At 40.6% G+C, this 19,408-nt stretch overlaps 1 protein-coding gene across 1 annotated transcript in view; it reads right to left on the reverse strand.

The window, feature by feature from the left end:
• AGBL1 (AGBL carboxypeptidase 1) overlaps positions 1-19,408 on the reverse strand; it is a 527,687-nt gene that overhangs the window by 428,589 nt on the left and 79,690 nt on the right. Inside the window, exon 5 of the mRNA XM_059180043.1 lies at positions 17,494-17,587. Coding sequence (XP_059036026.1) covers positions 17,494-17,587 — 94 coding nt within the window. The remainder of the gene's footprint in view (positions 1-17,493; positions 17,588-19,408) is intronic.

A 19,408-nucleotide genomic window follows, 5' to 3' on the forward strand; every position in this document is an offset into this window, starting at 1 on the left:
CTTTAACCCACTGAGCCACCCAGGCACCCCAAATCTTTTTTTTTTTTTAAAGAGTTCATCCCTTTTTACTGCTGAGTAATATTCCATTGTAAGGAAATATCACAGCTTATCTACTCACCAGTTGGTGGAAATTATTACTGTTTCTGGATTTGGGCTACCACACACATTTGTACAAATCTTTGTAAGGATATATGCTATCATTTCTATTGGGTAAATACCCAGAAAAAGAGTAGTCCTCTTTTTAGAGGTTATGCGCTCAATTTTCAGAAACTGCCAGACTGTTTTCCAAGGGGTGTTATCCTTCCACCAGCAGAATGTGGGAGTTCTACTTCTTCCACACCTTTGCCAACCTTTGTGATCATCAATCTTTTTTATTTTAACTGTAATAAACAGGTACATAGTGGAATCATAGGGTGGTTTTAATATGTATTTCTGTCATGAACTTGAATGTCGCTCCTGTTTTATGTGCACATATTCACCTGTATATCTTCTCTAGTGATAGATTTATTCAAACTTTTTTTTACTGTTTTATTTTAATTCCAGTTACTTGACATACAGTGTGATATTAGTTTCAGGAGTACAATATAGTGATTCAACACTTCCATACAACAACTGGTGTTCCCAGAACAAGTGGTCTCCTTTATCCCCATCACGGATCTACCCCAGCCTCCCACTTCCCTCCCCTCTGGTCATCATCATTTTGTTCTCTATAGTTGAGAGCCTGTTTCTTAGTCTCTCTTTCTCTCTCTTTCCCTTTGCCCATTTGTTTTTTTCTTAAATTCTTTATTTGATTGAAATCATAATGTATTTCTTATTTCACTTAGCATTATATTCTCTAGTTCCACCTGTCATTGCAAATGACAATATTTCATTTTTTATGGCTGAATAATATTCCATTGTATATGTATACCACAATTTCTTTATCCATCTACTGACAGACTCTTGGGCTGCTTCCGTAATTTAGCTATTGTAAATAATGCTGCAATAATCCCTTTGATTTAGTGTTTTTGTATTCTTTGGGTAAATACCCCAGTAGTATGATTGCTAGATCATTAGGTAGGTCTATTTTTAACTTTTTGAATAACCTCCATACTGTTTTCCACAGTGGCTGCACCAGTCTGCATTCCCACCAACAGTGCAAGTAGGTTTCTTTTTCTCTGCATTCTTTCCAACACCTGTTTGTTTATGCTGATGATTTTAGCCATTATGACAGGTGTGAGGTGATATCTCATCATATGTCTGATTGACACTTTTCTGATAAGGAGTGATGTTGAGCATCTTTCCATGTGTCTGTTGGCCATCTGCATGTCTTCTTTGGAGACACATCTGTTCATACCTTATGCCCATTTTTTAATTATTCATTTATTCATTTTGGGTGTGTTGGTTTGTATGTATTTTGAATACTAACCATTCATCAGATGTGTCATGTGCAAATATCTTCTCTCATTCAGTGGGTTGACCTTAAGATTTGTTGATTATTTCCTTTGCAATGTAGGATCTTTTATTTTTTTTTTTGTTTGTTTTTTTGTTTTTTTTTTTTTTTTATTTTTTATAAACATATATTTTTATCCCCAGGGGTACAGGTCTGTGAATCACCAGGTTTACGAGGAAGACACAAAGAAATGGAAAAATGTTCCATGCTCCTGGATTGGAAGAATAAATATTGTGAAAATGTCTATGCTACCTAAAGCAATCTACACATTTAATGCAATTCCTATCAAAGTACCATCCATCTTTTTCAAAGAAATGGAACAAATAATTCTAAAATTTATATGGAACCAGAAAAGACCTCGAATAGCCAAAGGGATATTGAAAAAGAAAGCCAACGTTGGTGGCATCACAATTCCGGACTTCAAGCTCTATTACAAAGCTGTCATCATCAAGACAGCATGGTACTGGCACAAAAACAGACACATAGATCAATGGAACAGAATAGAGAGCCCAGAAATAGACCCTCAAATCTATGGTCAACTAATCTTCGACAAAGTAGGATCTTTTATTTTGATGGAGGTTCCAACAATCTATTTTTGCTTTTGTTTCCCTTGCCTCAGGAGACATAACTAGAAAGAAGTTGTTATGGCCAATGTCAAAGAAGTTACTGCCTGTGTTCTCTCTTAGGATTTTTATGGTTTTAGGTCTCACATTTAGGTCTTTAATCCATCCTGAAATTATTTTTTGTGGTCTAAGAAAGTGGTCCAGTTTCATTCTTCTGCCTGCTGCTGTCCAGTTTTCCCAACACCATCTGTTGAAGAGACTTGTCTTTTCCCATTGGATATTCTTTCTTGCCTTGGCAAAAATTAACTGACCATATAATTGTGCATTTATTTCTGGGTTTTCTCTTCTGTTATATTGATCCATGAATCTGTTTTGTGCCAATAGGACTACAGCTTTGTAATATAATCTAAGTCTGGAATCATGATGCATTCAGCTTTGCTGTTCTTTTACAAAATTGCTTTAACTATTTATATTTAGGGTCTTCTGGGGTTCTATACAAATTTTAGGATTGTTTGCTCTAGCTTTGTGAAAAAGGCTGTTGTTATTTGGATAAGGATTGTACTAAATGTGTAGATTGGTTTGGGTGGTCTGGACATTTTGGCAATATTTGTTCTTCCAATCCATGAGCGAGGAATGCCTTTCCATTCCTTTGCATAGTCTTCAATTTCTTTCATAAGAGTTTTATAACTCTTCAGAGTACAGGTCTTTCACCTCTTTGGTTAAGTTTATTCCTAGGTATCCTCTTGTTGTGGTGCAATTGTAAATCCTTAATTTTTCTTCCTTCTGCTTCATTATTGGTGTATCGTAATGTAACCAATTTCGGTATTTCTATATGTTGATTCTGTATCCTATGACTTTACTGAATTTATCAATTCTACCAGATTTGTGGTAAAATCTTTCATGTTTTCTACATAGAATAGCATGTCATCTTCAAATAATGAGTTTTACTTCTTCCTTACCAAGTTGGATGCCTTTTATTTCTTTGTGTGATCTCATTGCTATGGCTAGGACTTCCACTGCTATGTTGAATAAAAGTGATGAGAGTGGACATCTTTGTCTTGTTACTGAGCTTAGGGGGAAAGCTCTCAATTTTTCCTCGCTAAGTATGACATTAGCTGTGAGTTTTTCATAAACAGCCTTTATTATGTTGAGATATGTTCCCTCTACACCTACTTTGTTGAGGGTTTTTATCATGAATGGATTCTGTACTTTGTCAAATACTTTCTTCGCATCCATTGAAAGGACCATAGGGTTCTTATCCTTTCTCTTATAGACATGATATATCATGTCAATTAATATGCAAATATGAAACTACCCTTGCACCCCAGGAATAAATCCTACTCAATCACGGTGAATGATTTTTTAATGTGTATCTGTTCAAATCTTTTGCCCCCTTTTAAATTAGATAGCTCATTTTATTATTATTGAATTTTGAGTTTTCTTTATATATACAGGATAAAACTTCTTTATGATATATATGACTGACAAATATCGTTTCCCAGTCTGGGACCTCTAACTTCATTCTCTTACTAGTACTTTCAGAATATAAAGTTGTTAATATTGATGATGTCCATTTTATCATTTGCTACTTCATAGATTGTGTTTTTTATACTGCATCTAAAGAATTTTTGCCCAAAGGTCACAAAGGTTTTCCCCAGTGATTTCTCCTAGAAATTTCATAGCTGTAGGTTGCCAGCTTAGAGCTATTACCCATTTTATCTTTATAGTGTGAGATGTAAGCTGAAATTCATCTTTTGCATATGAGCATCAAGTTTTTCAAGGACCATACATTGAAGAGACCATTGTTTCTGTGTGGAATTCGCATATGACAAACATCAGTTGTTTCTATACATGCAGGTTTATTTCTGAACTATTTTGTTTCATTAATCTATTTGTAAATCTTGATATCAATACTACATTGCTTTGATTACTGTAGCTTTATAATCAATCTTGAAATATAAGAATAAATATAAACCGTGTTGCCTATTCTAGATCCTTTGCATTTCCATATGAATTCCTGAATCAATTTATCAGTTTCTACAAATAAAAAATTCCTCAGAATTTTGACTGGGAATGCATCCAATCTACAAATCAATTAAAGAAAAATTGACATCTTAACAATATTGAGTCTTCCAAGCCATTAACTCTTTTTATTTAGGTCTTCATAAATTTGTTCCAGAAATGTTTTATAGTTTGCAGTATATAGATCTTTAACATCTTTTGTCAGATTAAGTATTTCATATTTTTTGATGCTGTTGTAAACTGTATTCTAAAACTTTTAGTTTCCAATGCTTTGCTGCATTATATAGAAGTATAATTTATTTTTGTGTATTGATTTTGCATTCTAGAACTTTGGTAAACTCAATTAATAGTTCTGGTAGCTTGTGTATGGGTGTAAATTCCATCAGAATTTCTGTATAGAGAATCATATCATCTGTTAATAGAGAACTATACTTATTCCTTACCCATATGGATGTCCTTATTTATTTTTTACCTTGTCTACTTGCCCTAAGTAGAATCTCCAATACAGTGTAGAACAGAAGTGGAGAAAGTGGACATTCTAGTCTTGCTTCTGACCTCAGGAGGAAAGTATTGTCTTTTGCCATTTAAGTATGACATCCCTTGATGGTTTTCCCAGTTGTGATTTATTGAGAAAGTTCCTTTCTACTTATTTGTTGAATTTTTATGAGGAAATGGTGTTGAATTTTGTCAAATGTTTTTTCTATGTCTATCAAGATAATCATATGTTGTTGCTCTTCTCATTTTTTTTACAAGGGAAATTATATACAATGATTTCTTCATATTAAATCAGCCTTGCATTCCTGGGATAAATCTTAATTTGTTTTGATCTTTTTATACACTGTTGCTATCAATTTTATAAACTTAGGTTAAGGATATTTGAATCTCTAGTCATATGAGATACTGGCTTGTGGTTTTCCTTCCTTGTAATGTCTTTGCCTACTTTTGGCATCAGGTTAATGCTGGCCTCACAGAATAAATTGGAAAGTATTTTCTTTACTTTTCTTGAACAGTTATATGCAATGGCTAATATATTCTTTAATTAATGAAGACATCTGAACCTGGAATTTTCTTTCTGAGGATGATTTTAACTATACCTTCAATTCTTTTTGTAAATATAGAGCTATTTAGGTCATCTGTTTCTTCCTGAGTGAGCTCTGGTAGTGTGTCAAGGAACTTTTCCATTTCATGTTAAGTTGTCACATTTACTGGCATAAAGTTGTTTGTAAAATTCCCTTATTATTCTTTTCATAACTATGTAACTTGTGGCAATCTCATCATCTCTCATGCCTGATAATCGTAATTAGTGTCTTCTCTCACTTTTTCCTGGTCAGTTGGAATATGGATTTTAGCAATTTTATTGATCCCAAGGAATCAGCTTTCGATTAATTTTTCCCTACTGTTTTTCTTTTATCATTTCATGGATTTCTATTCTTACCTTTCTTATTTCCTTCTTTTTACTTACTTCAGATATTAACCTTTTTCTAAAGGTTTCTAAAGGTGGAATCTGAGGCCATTAATTAGAATGGCCTTTCTTTTCCAAGATGTACCTGTAATATATAAATTTCCAAGAATGTGGCATCCCAGAGATTTTAATATGCTATATTTCATTTTTATTCAGTTCAAAATATTTTCTATCTTCTCTTTGGATTTCTTCTTTAACTCACTGATTTCTCTAGAAATATGTTACTTAATTTCCAACATTTGGGGGCTCCTCAAAAGATTCTTCTCTTATTGATTTCTAATTTAACAGCATAATGGTCAGGAACACACTTTATATTTTATACCGCTTGAACTCTTTGGAAATTATTGTGACTGGTATTACAGCCCTAATATTCTCTACCTTTGTAAAAGGTCCATTGGCACTTGAGAAGAATCTATATTCTGCTGTTTGTAGGTATTCTATGAATATCAACTATGTTACATTGGTTGATAGTGTTATTCAATTTTTCCATATTCTTACTGATTTCCCCTCTACTCATTCTGTCAACTTTTGAGAGAGTTATTAAACTCTCTAATTATGGATGTGTCTACTTCTCCCCTCAGTTGTACTGATGTTTACCTCCTTGATTTTGAAGTGCTGTCATTGGGTACATACATACTTAAGGTTTTCAAGTCCTCTTGATAAATTGACCCTTTTTCGTTATCATTATATGATCCAGGGTAAAATTCTTCGCTCTGAAATCTACTGTATCTGATTACTAGTAAATGTAATCCAGCATTATTTTGGTTAGTATTAGCTTGGTGTATGTTTGTCATCCCTTTACTTTAAACTTACTTGTGTCTTTATATTAAAGTGTGTTTCTTGTATGCAGCAAATATTTGAGTCTTGCTTAGCTACCAATACGATTGCCTTTATTCTTCAACTGGGATGTTTAGATCATTTATGCCTTTTTGATGTACTTAAGTATGAATCTACCATCTTCCTATTCATTGTCTGCATGCAACACTTGTTCCTTGATCATCCTTTCTTCTTCTTCCACCTTTTTTTGGATTAAATTGAATATTTTTATTCCATATTATCATCTTTATTGTCTTAGCTATAATGCTTTGTTTTATTATTTTACTGTTTGCCTTAAGAGATCATGGTCTACCTTTAAGTGTTACTGTTCCAGTTCACAATAAGACCACTGCAATAAAATACTTGCATTTCTCTCAGGCTGACCTTTGTGCTCTTGTAGTTACACATTTTAACTTTACATGAACTATAACTCCAGACTACATTGTGATTATTTTTACTGAAATACTTTCTTCTGTTTAAGATTTTATTTATTTCAGAAAGAAAGTGAGTGAGTGGTGGGGGGAGAGGGAGGGCAGAGGGAAAGGGAGAGAGAGAATCTCAAGCCGACTCCATGCTGAGTGAGGAGCCTGACACAAGGCTTGATCCCATGACCCTGAGACCATGACCTAAACTGAAACCAAGACTCGGTGATTTAACTGACTTAGCTACAGGTGCCCCTTACATATCTTTTAAAGAGATTAAAAATAATAAACTAAGAATCAAATATATTTACTCATGTGGTTACTACTTCCAGTGTTTCAGTCTTCTGAGCAAATATCTTTTCACCCAATATTACTTTCTTTCTGCATGAGGTTTTCTTTTCACACTTCCTGTAATGGGGAAATTTCCTGTCAACTACCAATGAATTCTTTTACTTTTTTTGTATGTTTGAAAAGTTTTTATTCCATCTGCATTTTTGAAAGATATGTTAGTGGCATATGTAATTCCATACATGAAAGATAAAGCTACACTCTTTTTTCATTTGTATTATTTCCAAAGAAAAATCTGTTGATTCTTTCTACATACCTGTCTCTTCTTTTTCCAGCTGCTTTTTAATTTTTTTTTCTTTACCATTAGCTTTGAGTGATCTGATTATGTTTTGTATTAGAGTAGTTTTCATGTTTCTTGTGCTTGTGGTGTATTAAGCTTCTTGGATCTCCGAATTTAGAGTTTCCATCATATTTAGGAAATTTAAGCCATTGTTTCTTCAAATATTTTTTTCTGTCCCCACTCTTTCCAGAGATTCCCATTATACATATATTATTAGGCTACTTTCAGTTGTCCCGTGATTCACTGGTGTTCTCTTTATGTATTTTTTTTTCTTATTTTCTTCTCTGTGTTTCATTCTGGGTACTTTCTGTCATTATGTCTTCAAGTTCACTCATCTTTTCTTCTGCCAGATCTAATATAACTTAATTCTTGCAGACCATAGCTTTCATCTCTAGTTCAATTTATATCTTTTTAAATGATTTTATATAAATATATATATAATATATATATATTTTTATATAAATATATATAATATATATATATTTATATAAATATATATAATATATATATATTTATATAAATATATATATATATTTAGTTATATGGTTAGAATAACTTTTTAATGTCTGATAATTTTTATTGGGTTCTGGACACTGTGACTTTTACTTTGTTAAATGCTGAATATTTTTGTGTTCCTACAAATACTCTGAAGCAGGTAAGTTTCTTAGACACAGTTTTATTTCTTCACTTCTTGCTTTTAAAATATAATAGGCAGAATCAGAGTAATGTTCAGTTTAGAGGTAATTACTCCCCACTACTAAGGAAAGACTCTTCTGTGTATTCTACCTAATATCCCACAAATCATGAGGTTTTTCCAGTCTCCCTTGTAGAACTGAGCATTATATCTAGCCCTATGTGAGCACCAGGCATTTTTCCCTCCATTCCTTTTAGGTGGTCATTCCCTAGCTTTGCGTAGTCTCCCCATAAGTACGCCCTGATAAATATCCAGATGAATTCTTAAAGGAGAACCTCTGAAGTTCTTCAGAGTTCTCTCTCTCTCTCTCTCTTCCTTCCAGCAACCTGTTCTGTGAACTCTGGGCAGCTTGCTATCTCCAGACTCTGAGTCCTCTCCTCAGCTCTGTCCTATCAATGTCAGGGCATCTGCTAGGCTATATCTTGGGTCCCCTGCTCTTTACTGCAACCTGGAAGCTCTCTAAGTCATCAACTATGGTAATTCAAGGGTTCACCTTTCAGGGATCACTGTCCCTCATTCCCTGATGCCTAGTATCCTTAAAAACATTGTTTTATATATTTTATCTATGATTTCATTTTTTTCAGGTGGGAAGATGAATCTGTCCCCAGTTCTTTCATATCTGCCTAAAGCAGAAGGTGTGTGTGTAACCGGGATCATACTGCATTTTGAACCTTACTTTTTCTAGTCAGTATTTTATCATAAGCTATTACCATTAGCATACATCATTCCTAATCTATTTTTGTGTGTTGCCATAATATATAATATTATGATGTATAACTATATCACTATTACTATACCTCATCCCCTGTTATCAGATTTTTTCTGGCTATAATTCCAATTATAAATGATACTATGTTTGAGATGTTTGTGCACAAGTCTTCATCTACCTTTTTCAGTGATTCTTTTTGATAGATTTCAAGGAGTGAAAAAATTGAGTAGGAATGGAAACTTCAAAAAATAATTATGTACATCACCCCATCATTCTCATGAAGGTTTTCTCAGCCTGCATTCCTAGCAGCATATGTGAGTGCCCATCTTATTGAATCCTCACCACTTTCATTTCTCAAAAATGTCTGCTGCTCTGATTTATGAAATTGGTGTCTTGATCTAAACTGTGTTTTCTGGTTATTGGCAAGTTGAATATTTTTTGAGTTTATCAGTTTTTCTATTTCCTCTTTGTGAATTATATATTCCCATTCTTTTATTGTCTAGTGAGATACTAGAGTGTTCCAAATCAATTTGGGTGAGGTCCTGGACCTTACTTTCTTGCAAAATACTCCAGCCTCATAAGGTTTTCTTCACAGGTTTCTCTCTCTCTCTCCTTTTTTCAGTCTTTGAACTTGCTTCTGTCCCTATCTTGCTTCTGTCCCTTTTATAATCTTAACATCCTGGAAACTCTTTCCCTATTTCAAAGCAAAAGCTGCCTTCTCAGTCAATTCCTCTTTGCCAGTTCCTGGGTAGACTAAAGTCTTCCTTCTTCAAACACCCTGCTATTACAGTATTTCTGTGTGTGTGTTGGTTTACATGCTGATGTGTACATATATCTTTGAGCTCCTTGAGGGCTAGGAATATTTATTTTAATCTCAAAGCTCACACATCTCTGCTGATAACAAATGCCCCAAAACACTTACTGAATAAATGGTTAAAAGAGGGCAACTCAAACTAAAATAAAAGCGTTCATTCAGCTAGCATTTACTAAATACCTATTATGTACCACCTAAGAGAAATTCAAACCTAACTTCTAGTAATTCACTTCCTTTAAATGGTAGTCTAGCCATCTTTCTCATTGGCTCTGTTGAATGTAATTAATGATCACGTGAGCTCTAATACTAAAATAGCAATACAAATGAACTGAGAAAGCCTCCTATCTGTTCCCATCCCACAACCTCTGCCTAAATTCTTAAAAGCAGCTAGCTTTAGATGACGGTACATCTGCATAATGGCTTCCTTTTGACCCTTTCCTTTCCACCTAATTGAGCTGGTTTGTCACTGCTAAGTAAGCACATCTCCAGGCAAGGCACCCACTCACACCCCCACAGGAAAAGCAGAGTATGTTTCCTCCCCCCATGTGCTTTATCATTTGTGATGTCTGAGTGTGGAATCAATCCCTGAATTTGGTAATGGCCTATTAGAAATATCACTTTCCTCAAAGTGGAAGGTGAAAGTCACAAGAGGCTCTGTTGACCTATCATATCTTTTCATACCTCTCTCCTGTTTTTCAAATCTCCTCTCCCACATATTTGTAGGCAGCTGCAGTATTGCGGGGAGGGTACGATTTACAGGAAGATACAACCTTCTTTGCAAAAGCTCCTTGCTGAGTCAGGCTGGGCTAGAAGATTAACTTCTATGAAAAGCAAAAGTTCCTCAACAGCCCGCCTCCAGTCTCCAGGGGAATAAAGGGGGGGGGGGGAATCAATGGAGAGGTCCAGACAGTACATGCTTCAGCAGATAAAGACGGAAATGGAGTTTCTATCGAGAACCTCACCATGGCGAAGTGGCCCATGAAGCATCATCCCAGGATACGCGGGGTCCAAGATGGTTTTTGTTTGTTTTTTTCCTGAGCCTCCTTCTATACAATTTGATGTGCCCCAAATCAGCAAGTCAATAACTTTCTGTCTGTGCCATCTCACATCATGCTAAGGAAGAAATACCATGCCAGATAGCAGGAGTAACCTGCTTTCCAAGCCATCCTACTTTAATCAAGGACTGGCCATGGACACTCAGGGAAACCCCATGGGCATGTTCCAGGACTCCTACTGCTCAAGGTGTCTGGCCCACCTCACTCAGGTGGCAGGGGGTCAGAGTGCAAGAACAGAGACTAAGAGCCTTGCCTGATGCCATGCCAACCCCAGCCCATGTCAGGCACCGGGGAGTACTGTATACATTTCAAGGAAGGCTCTCCAGGGTACAGGGTTTCCTGAGGCATAGGGCGTAGCTATAAGGGCACTTCGGGATAAAGACATTACGAGAAATCATTTCCACACAACAGGAAGCTGAGCCATTGCACAAGCCAATACTGGGTCAGAAAATTGCTACAACACTGCATGTTTCTTGTAGCTATACGATCAGCAACTTGAGAACTGGGTGCACCTTCTGTTGTTTTCAAACCCCCATGCCCAGCACCAAGACAGACCATAGAATACTGTTGAATAAATGTTAAAAATCCTACTTTGGGGCATGTTTAATTTGCATTGTGCAGCGGAGCATCTCAGGAAAGGGAATAATGTCCTGACACTAGGATAGAAGACTTAGTCCAACCTCTCTGGGTCTCAGTGACCTCATCTTAAAATCAAAGAGTTAGACCAGCAGATCCTTAAAGACCTTCCAACTTTAGATCCCATGACTTGAATATCTATGATGGGCTCTAATCAGGGAGAGATCGCTGGCTTCCCAAGAAGCTGAACGGGATTTAAACCAACCAACCTAGTTGCCAAGGCTTAATATGTGTAGGAAACTATTCATTCCACCGTCAGCTACAGGCTTGGAGTCAGGTGGCAAATGCACTAATCACTCCGTCAGTAAGTTGAGACCATGTTGCACACTCCACAATATCAGCACTTGTGAGGCTGGGACGGAATTTTTTTTGTCCCTGTTCCAAGGTATTTGAGTCCAAGTGATCTGGAGCACACAGCTTTGGAACCCCTAATGTGAGCCCATGCCCCAGAGACCACAGAGTCTAATTATATTGAGTGGAGAGCAGCAAAAGTCACAAAGCCATTAATGGGGAGGTAGGAGGAAATGAACACCCAGGGAGAAATTCAGAAGCTATTTTGAGGAACAGGAAAATTTGCCTCTTTGTCTTGGTGACAAAGTAGCTGAGTCACCCAATCGCTCATAATCTCAGGGAACCCATTAGCTTTGGTTGAGTCCCCACTCATCTGTCAGATAAAGTGGAATGGTGCGATGGTTGGAGAAAGCCCAGAAGGCCTGGCTCTGGGAAAACACAGTGATTTGCAGGGGAGGAAAAATAGGAGCAGGACATTTTTTATAGCTCATAAATTGAAGATGAAATCACCATAAAGGACTTCCAATGAAGCAATGCCCAGTAATCCTGCACTCAGGGAAAGCTCAAATGCCAGAGATGCCTTGAGATCAGGCCTTTGATGGGAGAAGATCACCGAGAAGTATTCTGAGCCCAGGGAACTACAACAGGAGGGTAAGCAAAAGAATTCGCTTGTAGGGCTTGCTGAAGACGGACATATCCATCTCCTTCTGTCACCAAGGTGTCTGAGCACAGGGAGAACACACAGCCTCTAAACCCCTTAGCCCCACTGAAAGTCAGGCCCCCAGGCACCCCTGAACCTAAAGAGTATAAATCAGAGCATGAGAACCCTGCTGATAATCTGAGAGGACATTGGCGGGAGTGGATATTGGTGATTCTGGTGTCTGTGTCTGTGTGAGTGAGACCAGCATGGTCCTAAACGACACACTTCCTGACCTCCTGTGTTCTTTGAATCACTCTATAGAGAAAATGGAGGTGAGGGATGAAGGAACTCGCTCAGCCAGAGGGCAGCCCTGAGTCCTCTTTTCCAAAGTGTGGCACAATGGTCAGAGACTACGATGGAGTTTAAGAACCAGCTTCTCTGCTGGAAGACTCAACCCACTTCTAATTGACGCTGATGTTCTTGCGGGAAGACAAGCCAGTAGAGTGTAGAGACCTGGGTGGTGTACTGATGACAGCAGCCGGTAACTCAGCTTCAAAGCTTGGGTTAAGTATCACAGTGTGACAATCCAGCAGGATCAGAGGGGATGCGGCCATCCTCTGGAAATGGTCAGGTGGATAAGCAGTGAAAAAGGCCATTCTTATTACCCAAACCCTCAAGTCCATTCAGGAAATAAAGGAGCGAAGGAGGCACAGCTCCTAGCAGAAGGTGTCTGCTTCTGGGACAAATATAATCTTCTCTAAGGTCACAGTATGATTCGGTCACAGACAAGCAATCCTTCTTCAACTCAATAAATTTTCCCACTTAGTGAATTTGGACGGCGCAAAGACAGCTCTGGTGCAGATAAACAAACTTGTCCACAGCAGAACAAGTTAGCAAGAGCCAGCTCACCCTGGCCTGGTGTCATTTCTCCCTCCCTATTGCTATAAAAAGCTCCCCCATAAATTCTAAAGCCCCAGCTGAATCAATCATCAAACCAAATCCTGGAAGCCTATCTCAAAAACTAAGCAAAGTTTTCATATGAATGCCGCCCCTTGGCGTCCCCCCAAACTCAGACCTTTCCCTTCCGCCAGGAGAGGTCAGTTCCCCAGACAGCTGTAAGGAAGACAGAGAAGACTCCCCAGTTTTCCCTTCCCTGGAGTGAGTGATGGTGTGTTGCCTTTCAAGCGGATGGACTCCGCTTCTCACTCTCCTAGAATGAGTTATTTCCCAGAAGGCACCTCAGTCCCTCACATGACGGCCGGCACTCACAGAGACCTGCCGCACCATGTCCCAGGCATGTTTGGACATGATGGAACTATGCATGTGGAGCCAGCTTGAAGTCAAGGAAGAATGGGCTCACAAATCCAAAATGTCTGCTATAATGTACACTCACCAAATGCTGGCTTTTACTCATAGAGAAGTTATTCAAAAAAACATTTTTTTAACTGAATTAACAGTCTCCCATCATCCAGGCATTTAGACAGGTCCTGTGGAGAGCACCAAGGTCAATATAATTTGATTTCTACCTTTATGAAGTATAGAATTCAGAGACAAAAGAAGACACGCAGGCCAACAGAGGCCAGCGTTAAATCTGGTATGGGTCGTGAAAATGTGAACAAAATGCAAGAGCAGCACTGTGGGAGACGATGCCTCCTGCCTGGTGAGCTGGAGCAGGTGGGGCCTGCAGAACAGGGAGAAGGTCTACCACGCAATAAGGCAGCAATGCCACTCCAGGGCAGGGGTAGCACGGAGGGGAGAGCTGGGGCCGGACAGCATGGGCCGCACGTGGGGAGAGTAGGCTGGGAAGAGAGACCAGCAGATGAACCCAAGGATGGAATGGAGACTGGGACAGGGGCTGCAGGGCTTGGAAGTCAGGCAAGACCAGGTAGAGGGCTGGAGGAGCCAACGCTGCTCCTGCTGGGCTGACGGTCACGAGGGAACGGGTACAAGCCAAAACAAATGCACAGCAGGGCAAGCTGGCCGGCATGGTGGGTTATCTGGGAAGCGAAGAAAGCCAGGCCAGGAATAGCCACCTCCCCTGGGAGTGAGAACAGGCACAGGGCCACAGAGGGCTTGGAGCACTGCTCTGCACGTCCCTTCTCTCTAGAAGGTGTGTGGTTAGTGCTTCTGCCATAAATCTCCCCCTGAGTACTATATGGAGACAGGGCTTCGCTGGACGACAGCTGCACCACTAATTTTAGGTTTGTGCTGGAGAAGTCAGGCAGGGCAGGGAGGAGTCAAAGTGATGGCCCTGGGCATCTGCTCCCACAAAGGTACCTGAGAACAACTCACCCATAGCTCGCTAGCATTTCCAAGATGACACTCAGTAGGGCTATTCACGTCCTCTGACATGGCACTTCATCTCCTTCCCAGAAGACCCCTTCAAACCGGGATTCTAGCATCCAAGTGGAGTTGAAAATTCACTGGGTACATCTTAGCTATTATTTTGGGAAATAGGAGTTCATGGGAGAAGGTGAGTAGTGGCAGAAACTTCCCATCTGCACGCTCTCCGCTGGCTCTGCTCTCTGATCTGAAGCAGCGAGCACAGTATCCAGCGGTATTTGTATTAATAATGGTTAACAGTATTAGGGCACCTCCAAACTCACGAGATTTTTATGCATTATTTCTTAATGACCATCACAAGGAGGCAGGACTTGACATCCACACTTCGATGAATGTGAAAGCTCCGTGAAGAAAGGTTAAATGACTCGCCGCAGAATCTACTAGAAAGAGGGCTACAATGCTGGTCTTCGGATTTCAGTGCCTTTGTCCTTACCTGGCTATGGGGGTGCTGGAAGTAAGATCGAAAAAAAGGCAGCTGTGGGAAAGAGTCCAAACATGGAGGGAGCAGAAAATTATTTAGCCTTTGGGAGGAAATGGCCATTCTACCGAGGAGAAAGACTCCCCTATCATTAAGCAAACTGTTCCACAAGTAGGAGCCATTTAGACGGCAACAAAAATTTAAACAAACTCTAAGTGCTTATGATCGTCTTCCATGTGGTGGTTTAGAAATAAAACGCTGGAAACAACCCCTGTAAGACACTCCAGTGGTGCTTAAAGAGCTAAAGCTCGTGTATCAACCTGGGTTTAAATCCCAGCTCTTGCACTTAAATCCCAGCAAATCACTTAACTTCTTTCGGCTTCCATTTTTTTCCCCGTAATATTTGGGACAGTAATAGCCCCTGCCTCGCCGAGAAGACTCAGATGGGATAACGCCTCCTAAGAGCTCAGGACGAGGCAGGGCACAGCATGAAGGCCACGGCCATGAGAGCCACATGGTAGTGGTGGCAAGAAACACCTTCCCTGTGGAGACTTGGTTTTAATCGGGCCTTGGGCTCAGGAAGAGGAAATCCTTTTGTCTCCTTTTTATAGAACAGACCAGAAATGCAGAAATCAGCCCGAAATCCCTGAAAGTTTCGTTTTGTCATGTCAAACACCCACCCCTCTGAATCCCTGGTTTTTCCCACGGCACCCTGATCAGATCTGTGCCTGAATTCAACTCACTTTGCAGCAAAAAGAGCAAGAGACACAGCAACCTGACATGAGTCTCTGAGAAGGGGACTTCTGTGCCTTGTTGCTTACTCTGCCCCGGCTCGGCCTGAACAAGGAAGACAATAAAAGTTGTCAGTGCCCCAGAAGGGAGGAGTCTAGTGCCAAGGCTGGCTGGGAAAGTGTCCTAGAGAAGCCTTCCAAACAGCATGGCATGCGCGTGGCAAGAAGACATAACTGGGTGACACTCCTATGCAGATGGGCCCGGGGGACATCACACCGATTTTCACACAATGTCCGGGAGGCAACCACATACTCCTGAGCTGCCAAACAGATGAATGAAAACACTGCGAGATTAGAGGCGGTCTTGTCGATAGAGGAAAAAGATACAAGTTCACAGACTGGTGACCACAGGACATGTTGAGACTGCATATGTCCGCAGCAAAGGCCCACGCAGGATGAGAAACACTGCATGTACCCATGTCATACACATCCAAATAGAATTAAATGGAAGTTTAAGAAGAATGAATGGACCACTACAGAAATTCAGGAAAGCTCCTCTTTATTGGTCACTAAGCTGGTGACCCTGAAGTTCTCTATTACTAACTGAGGATCCCCTGGTGGAATTCAACTGACTTCCACTTGGCAGAACATTTGATCTCCAGAAGTTTCTAAAGTGAGGTACACAGAACAGCGACTCCCCCCAGATGGTGGTCTTCAAACAAGACCCATTCCCTGGCCAAACTGGGTTTAGGACAGGGTGAATCATGGACCCATCCTGAATATTCTGGATGTATTCGTGCTTCACAAATGTTGAGAGTGGTCTCACTGTAAAGGAACCTGCGTAACTTGGTCTAACCCCACAGCTCTCGATGTATCTGATAAGGACGTTTTTTTACTGAAATAGAATGTATTTCACTCTAGGAAATGCTGGCGTGGAGAGCCACAGGTGAGGATAGATGCTAATGACATTCTGGGGGTGACACAGGAGAAAAACCGTCAGGAGGAACAACAGCCTAAGATAGATGCTGAGATGCTGAAAAATCTCACGGCCGGGCATGGAAATGCTACTCCGCCAAATGACCCCATATATCTCAGAAATTGGCTGAATTCTTTCTAATATTCTTTCAAGGTCCTTGCTGAGTCACCCTCATAAATGATGGATCTTAATGGTTCCAAATATCTTCTCGTGTCTAACCATCTCTCCCTTTTTAGGTTTGTGATTCACTCCACTCCAGCAAGCAGCGCCAGAGAGAAGAGTCTAAGTTTCATTTTCCAGTCATAAAAGTACATCTCAAAACCAGCACACAGCCATGATGGACTGTGCTAAGGCCTGGATCTTGTACCAAAATTGAACTGGCCAATTCTAGAGATGAGCTGAGGGGCATCACCTCTGCCTGTCATCTCTAGGCTGCCTCTTTTAAGGGCTACCCAAACTCTGTAGAGTTACGATGAGCAAATAAAGGATATCTTGAGGCTTCAGGCAAGAAACATGGGCTTTTGAGTCAGAAAGATCTAGGTTCAAATCCCAGCTTTGCCATTTCTTAGTATTGTGACCTTTGGATGAGGCTCTCTCCCCATGGTTTCCTCATCTGAAAACAAGGATGATAACATAGCCGTTCAGGGGCACCGTGCGGATTAGAGGAAATGATGCATGGGTGGGGAGGGATGCCCGTTGAAACACAATAGTTCCTGCACCGTATCTGCAAGAGGGCGGTTATCACTCAACTCAGCTGCAAGCCACTGCACGAGTACACGAGGCCTTCTCCAGCTCTGCATCTGCTACAAAGAGGGAAAAAGCACTATGCAAGTGCCCCTACCTGATTATTCGGGTGCGCTTCTGGCTATAAGGGGTGATGACCTTGAAAAGCAGTTCCATGGCTCCATTAATTCCCAGCATGGCTCCCGTGGTGACTGTGAAAGAACAAATCACAGTAGTTACTGAACCACCTAAACCAAGAATTCTTTATGGCATTACAGAGTAGGCCTGAGAGATAGGGGAGCACCATCTCTTGCCAAAGGCCACTCAAAAGCAAGGACACTTGATGGTCTTTGCATTCTTGGCCTGGAGGCAAAGATCACCTGTAAAGCATACATTGCCTTTTCCTCCTTTTCATACTATTTTCTCAAAGCGGGCCCAAGCCATGAAATTATGTTTTTTCACTCCTGATGGCCCAGTGTACCTCTTCATTGTGTTCTTACTCAGAATAGCCAAAGCCAATGCCAAGCAGAAGATTTTCAGAAAGTAGACCTTCGGCTTTCTGTTCAAGTGCTTTCACCCATCATCAACTTGCCCCGTGATGCAAACACACGAGCACACGTACACTCGGGCGCACACACACGCGCGCGTGCGCGCACACACACACACTGCCAGTATCTGACCAAAGCATTCCTTAGACTCATTTTGCCATTGGGAGACTTCACCATAAAGAAAAGTCATGGATTAAGGTTCAATCCAACTTGGACTGGCTCCTTTACCTTTGAGGGGCAAGCTAGTGAAGAAGGCAACCCCCTTTCTTTTGCACCCTGGTTCCAAGTTCCCCAACAGCTTTTGTAGTTGGATCTCCCATGACTGAGTCTCAGACTTGACTGTGCCCCCATCTACTAGCACATCAAGGGAAGGATCAATTCTTCCTCCTCAAAGGTCACTAGCCTGGGAAATTTTTTGTCTTTTCGCCCAACTGAATGGTTATTTTTTTTTTTTAAGCCATAGATCTGAGTGAGAGAAAATAACTGACAATGGTATCTGATCGACCCAGCCTGACCAGGGGCTTCAGATACGAGTTTTGCACCCAAAACCTCTGGATGTCACGCTCATCTCTCCAGTGACACCGTGGCCTCTCAGCAGCATCCCCAATTCCTCGCAGCACTCAGCTCACTTTAGGAGGAGCTCTGGTTGTGTCAAAAAAATAAGGAGAGCCTCCCAGAGACAAAACGGAATCAGTCTGGCAAGGGGAAGAAGTTCCCATGAAAGAAGGAAAGAAGGGATTTTGCATGGTGTGACTCTCTTGTCTCTTTCCTCCACCGCAATGGGGGTGCTGAAACCAAGGCTCAGGAATGCCTTGTGTGTTGGGCCAGTCTTATTCCAGGAAATACGAGTGGGAGCAAGGGGGTCATGGAAAAACAAAGAGAAACACAAGGGAGGCTTATCCTGGCTTGCTCCAAGCCTTGGGAAAGAAGGAGAGATGGAAATCTGGGGGCTCTAATATAGTTCATCCCAGTACAGTCCACCAGAGAGAGACTGAGGCTGATGTCTTTGTGATTACAGAGACTGTGTGTTCCTGGAACACCCTCTCTGCATATGTCCCTCCTGAGGCTGGTACAGGCAGTAACTGCCTGGATCCAAATTCAGAGATTTGGCATCCTGGTCCTGCCCATCAATCTTCCATTCTCATGGCTACCAACTCAGTCATTTATTTCTAAACTGGGAAAACATGCTGGAGCCATCTCTTGGCAAATCATTCAGCGAAATTCTAGTATTAAGTAGCGTTAGGGATGAAATAGTTTTAGGAGCACGGGTTGTAATACGGAAGACTTTAGACTTGGAATTGAAAGATGGGGACAATAAGAACCCCCCGCCCCCACCGCCGAGTTCTTCCTTGCTGGCTGGCTGCCCAAGGTCAGCTGCCTCCAGCAGCTCCATCAACATCCCCACTGACCAGCAGAGCTGCTGAAGGCTTCACTTCCTGTGGCAGCCCCATTATGGTTCCAGCCAACTCTTTCTGCAGATAGGAG

The sequence above is a fragment of the Mustela lutreola genome, chromosome 7 (genome assembly GCF_030435805.1).
Source record: "Mustela lutreola isolate mMusLut2 chromosome 7, mMusLut2.pri, whole genome shotgun sequence".
In the NCBI taxonomy this organism is placed as follows: domain Eukaryota; kingdom Metazoa; phylum Chordata; class Mammalia; order Carnivora; family Mustelidae; genus Mustela; species Mustela lutreola.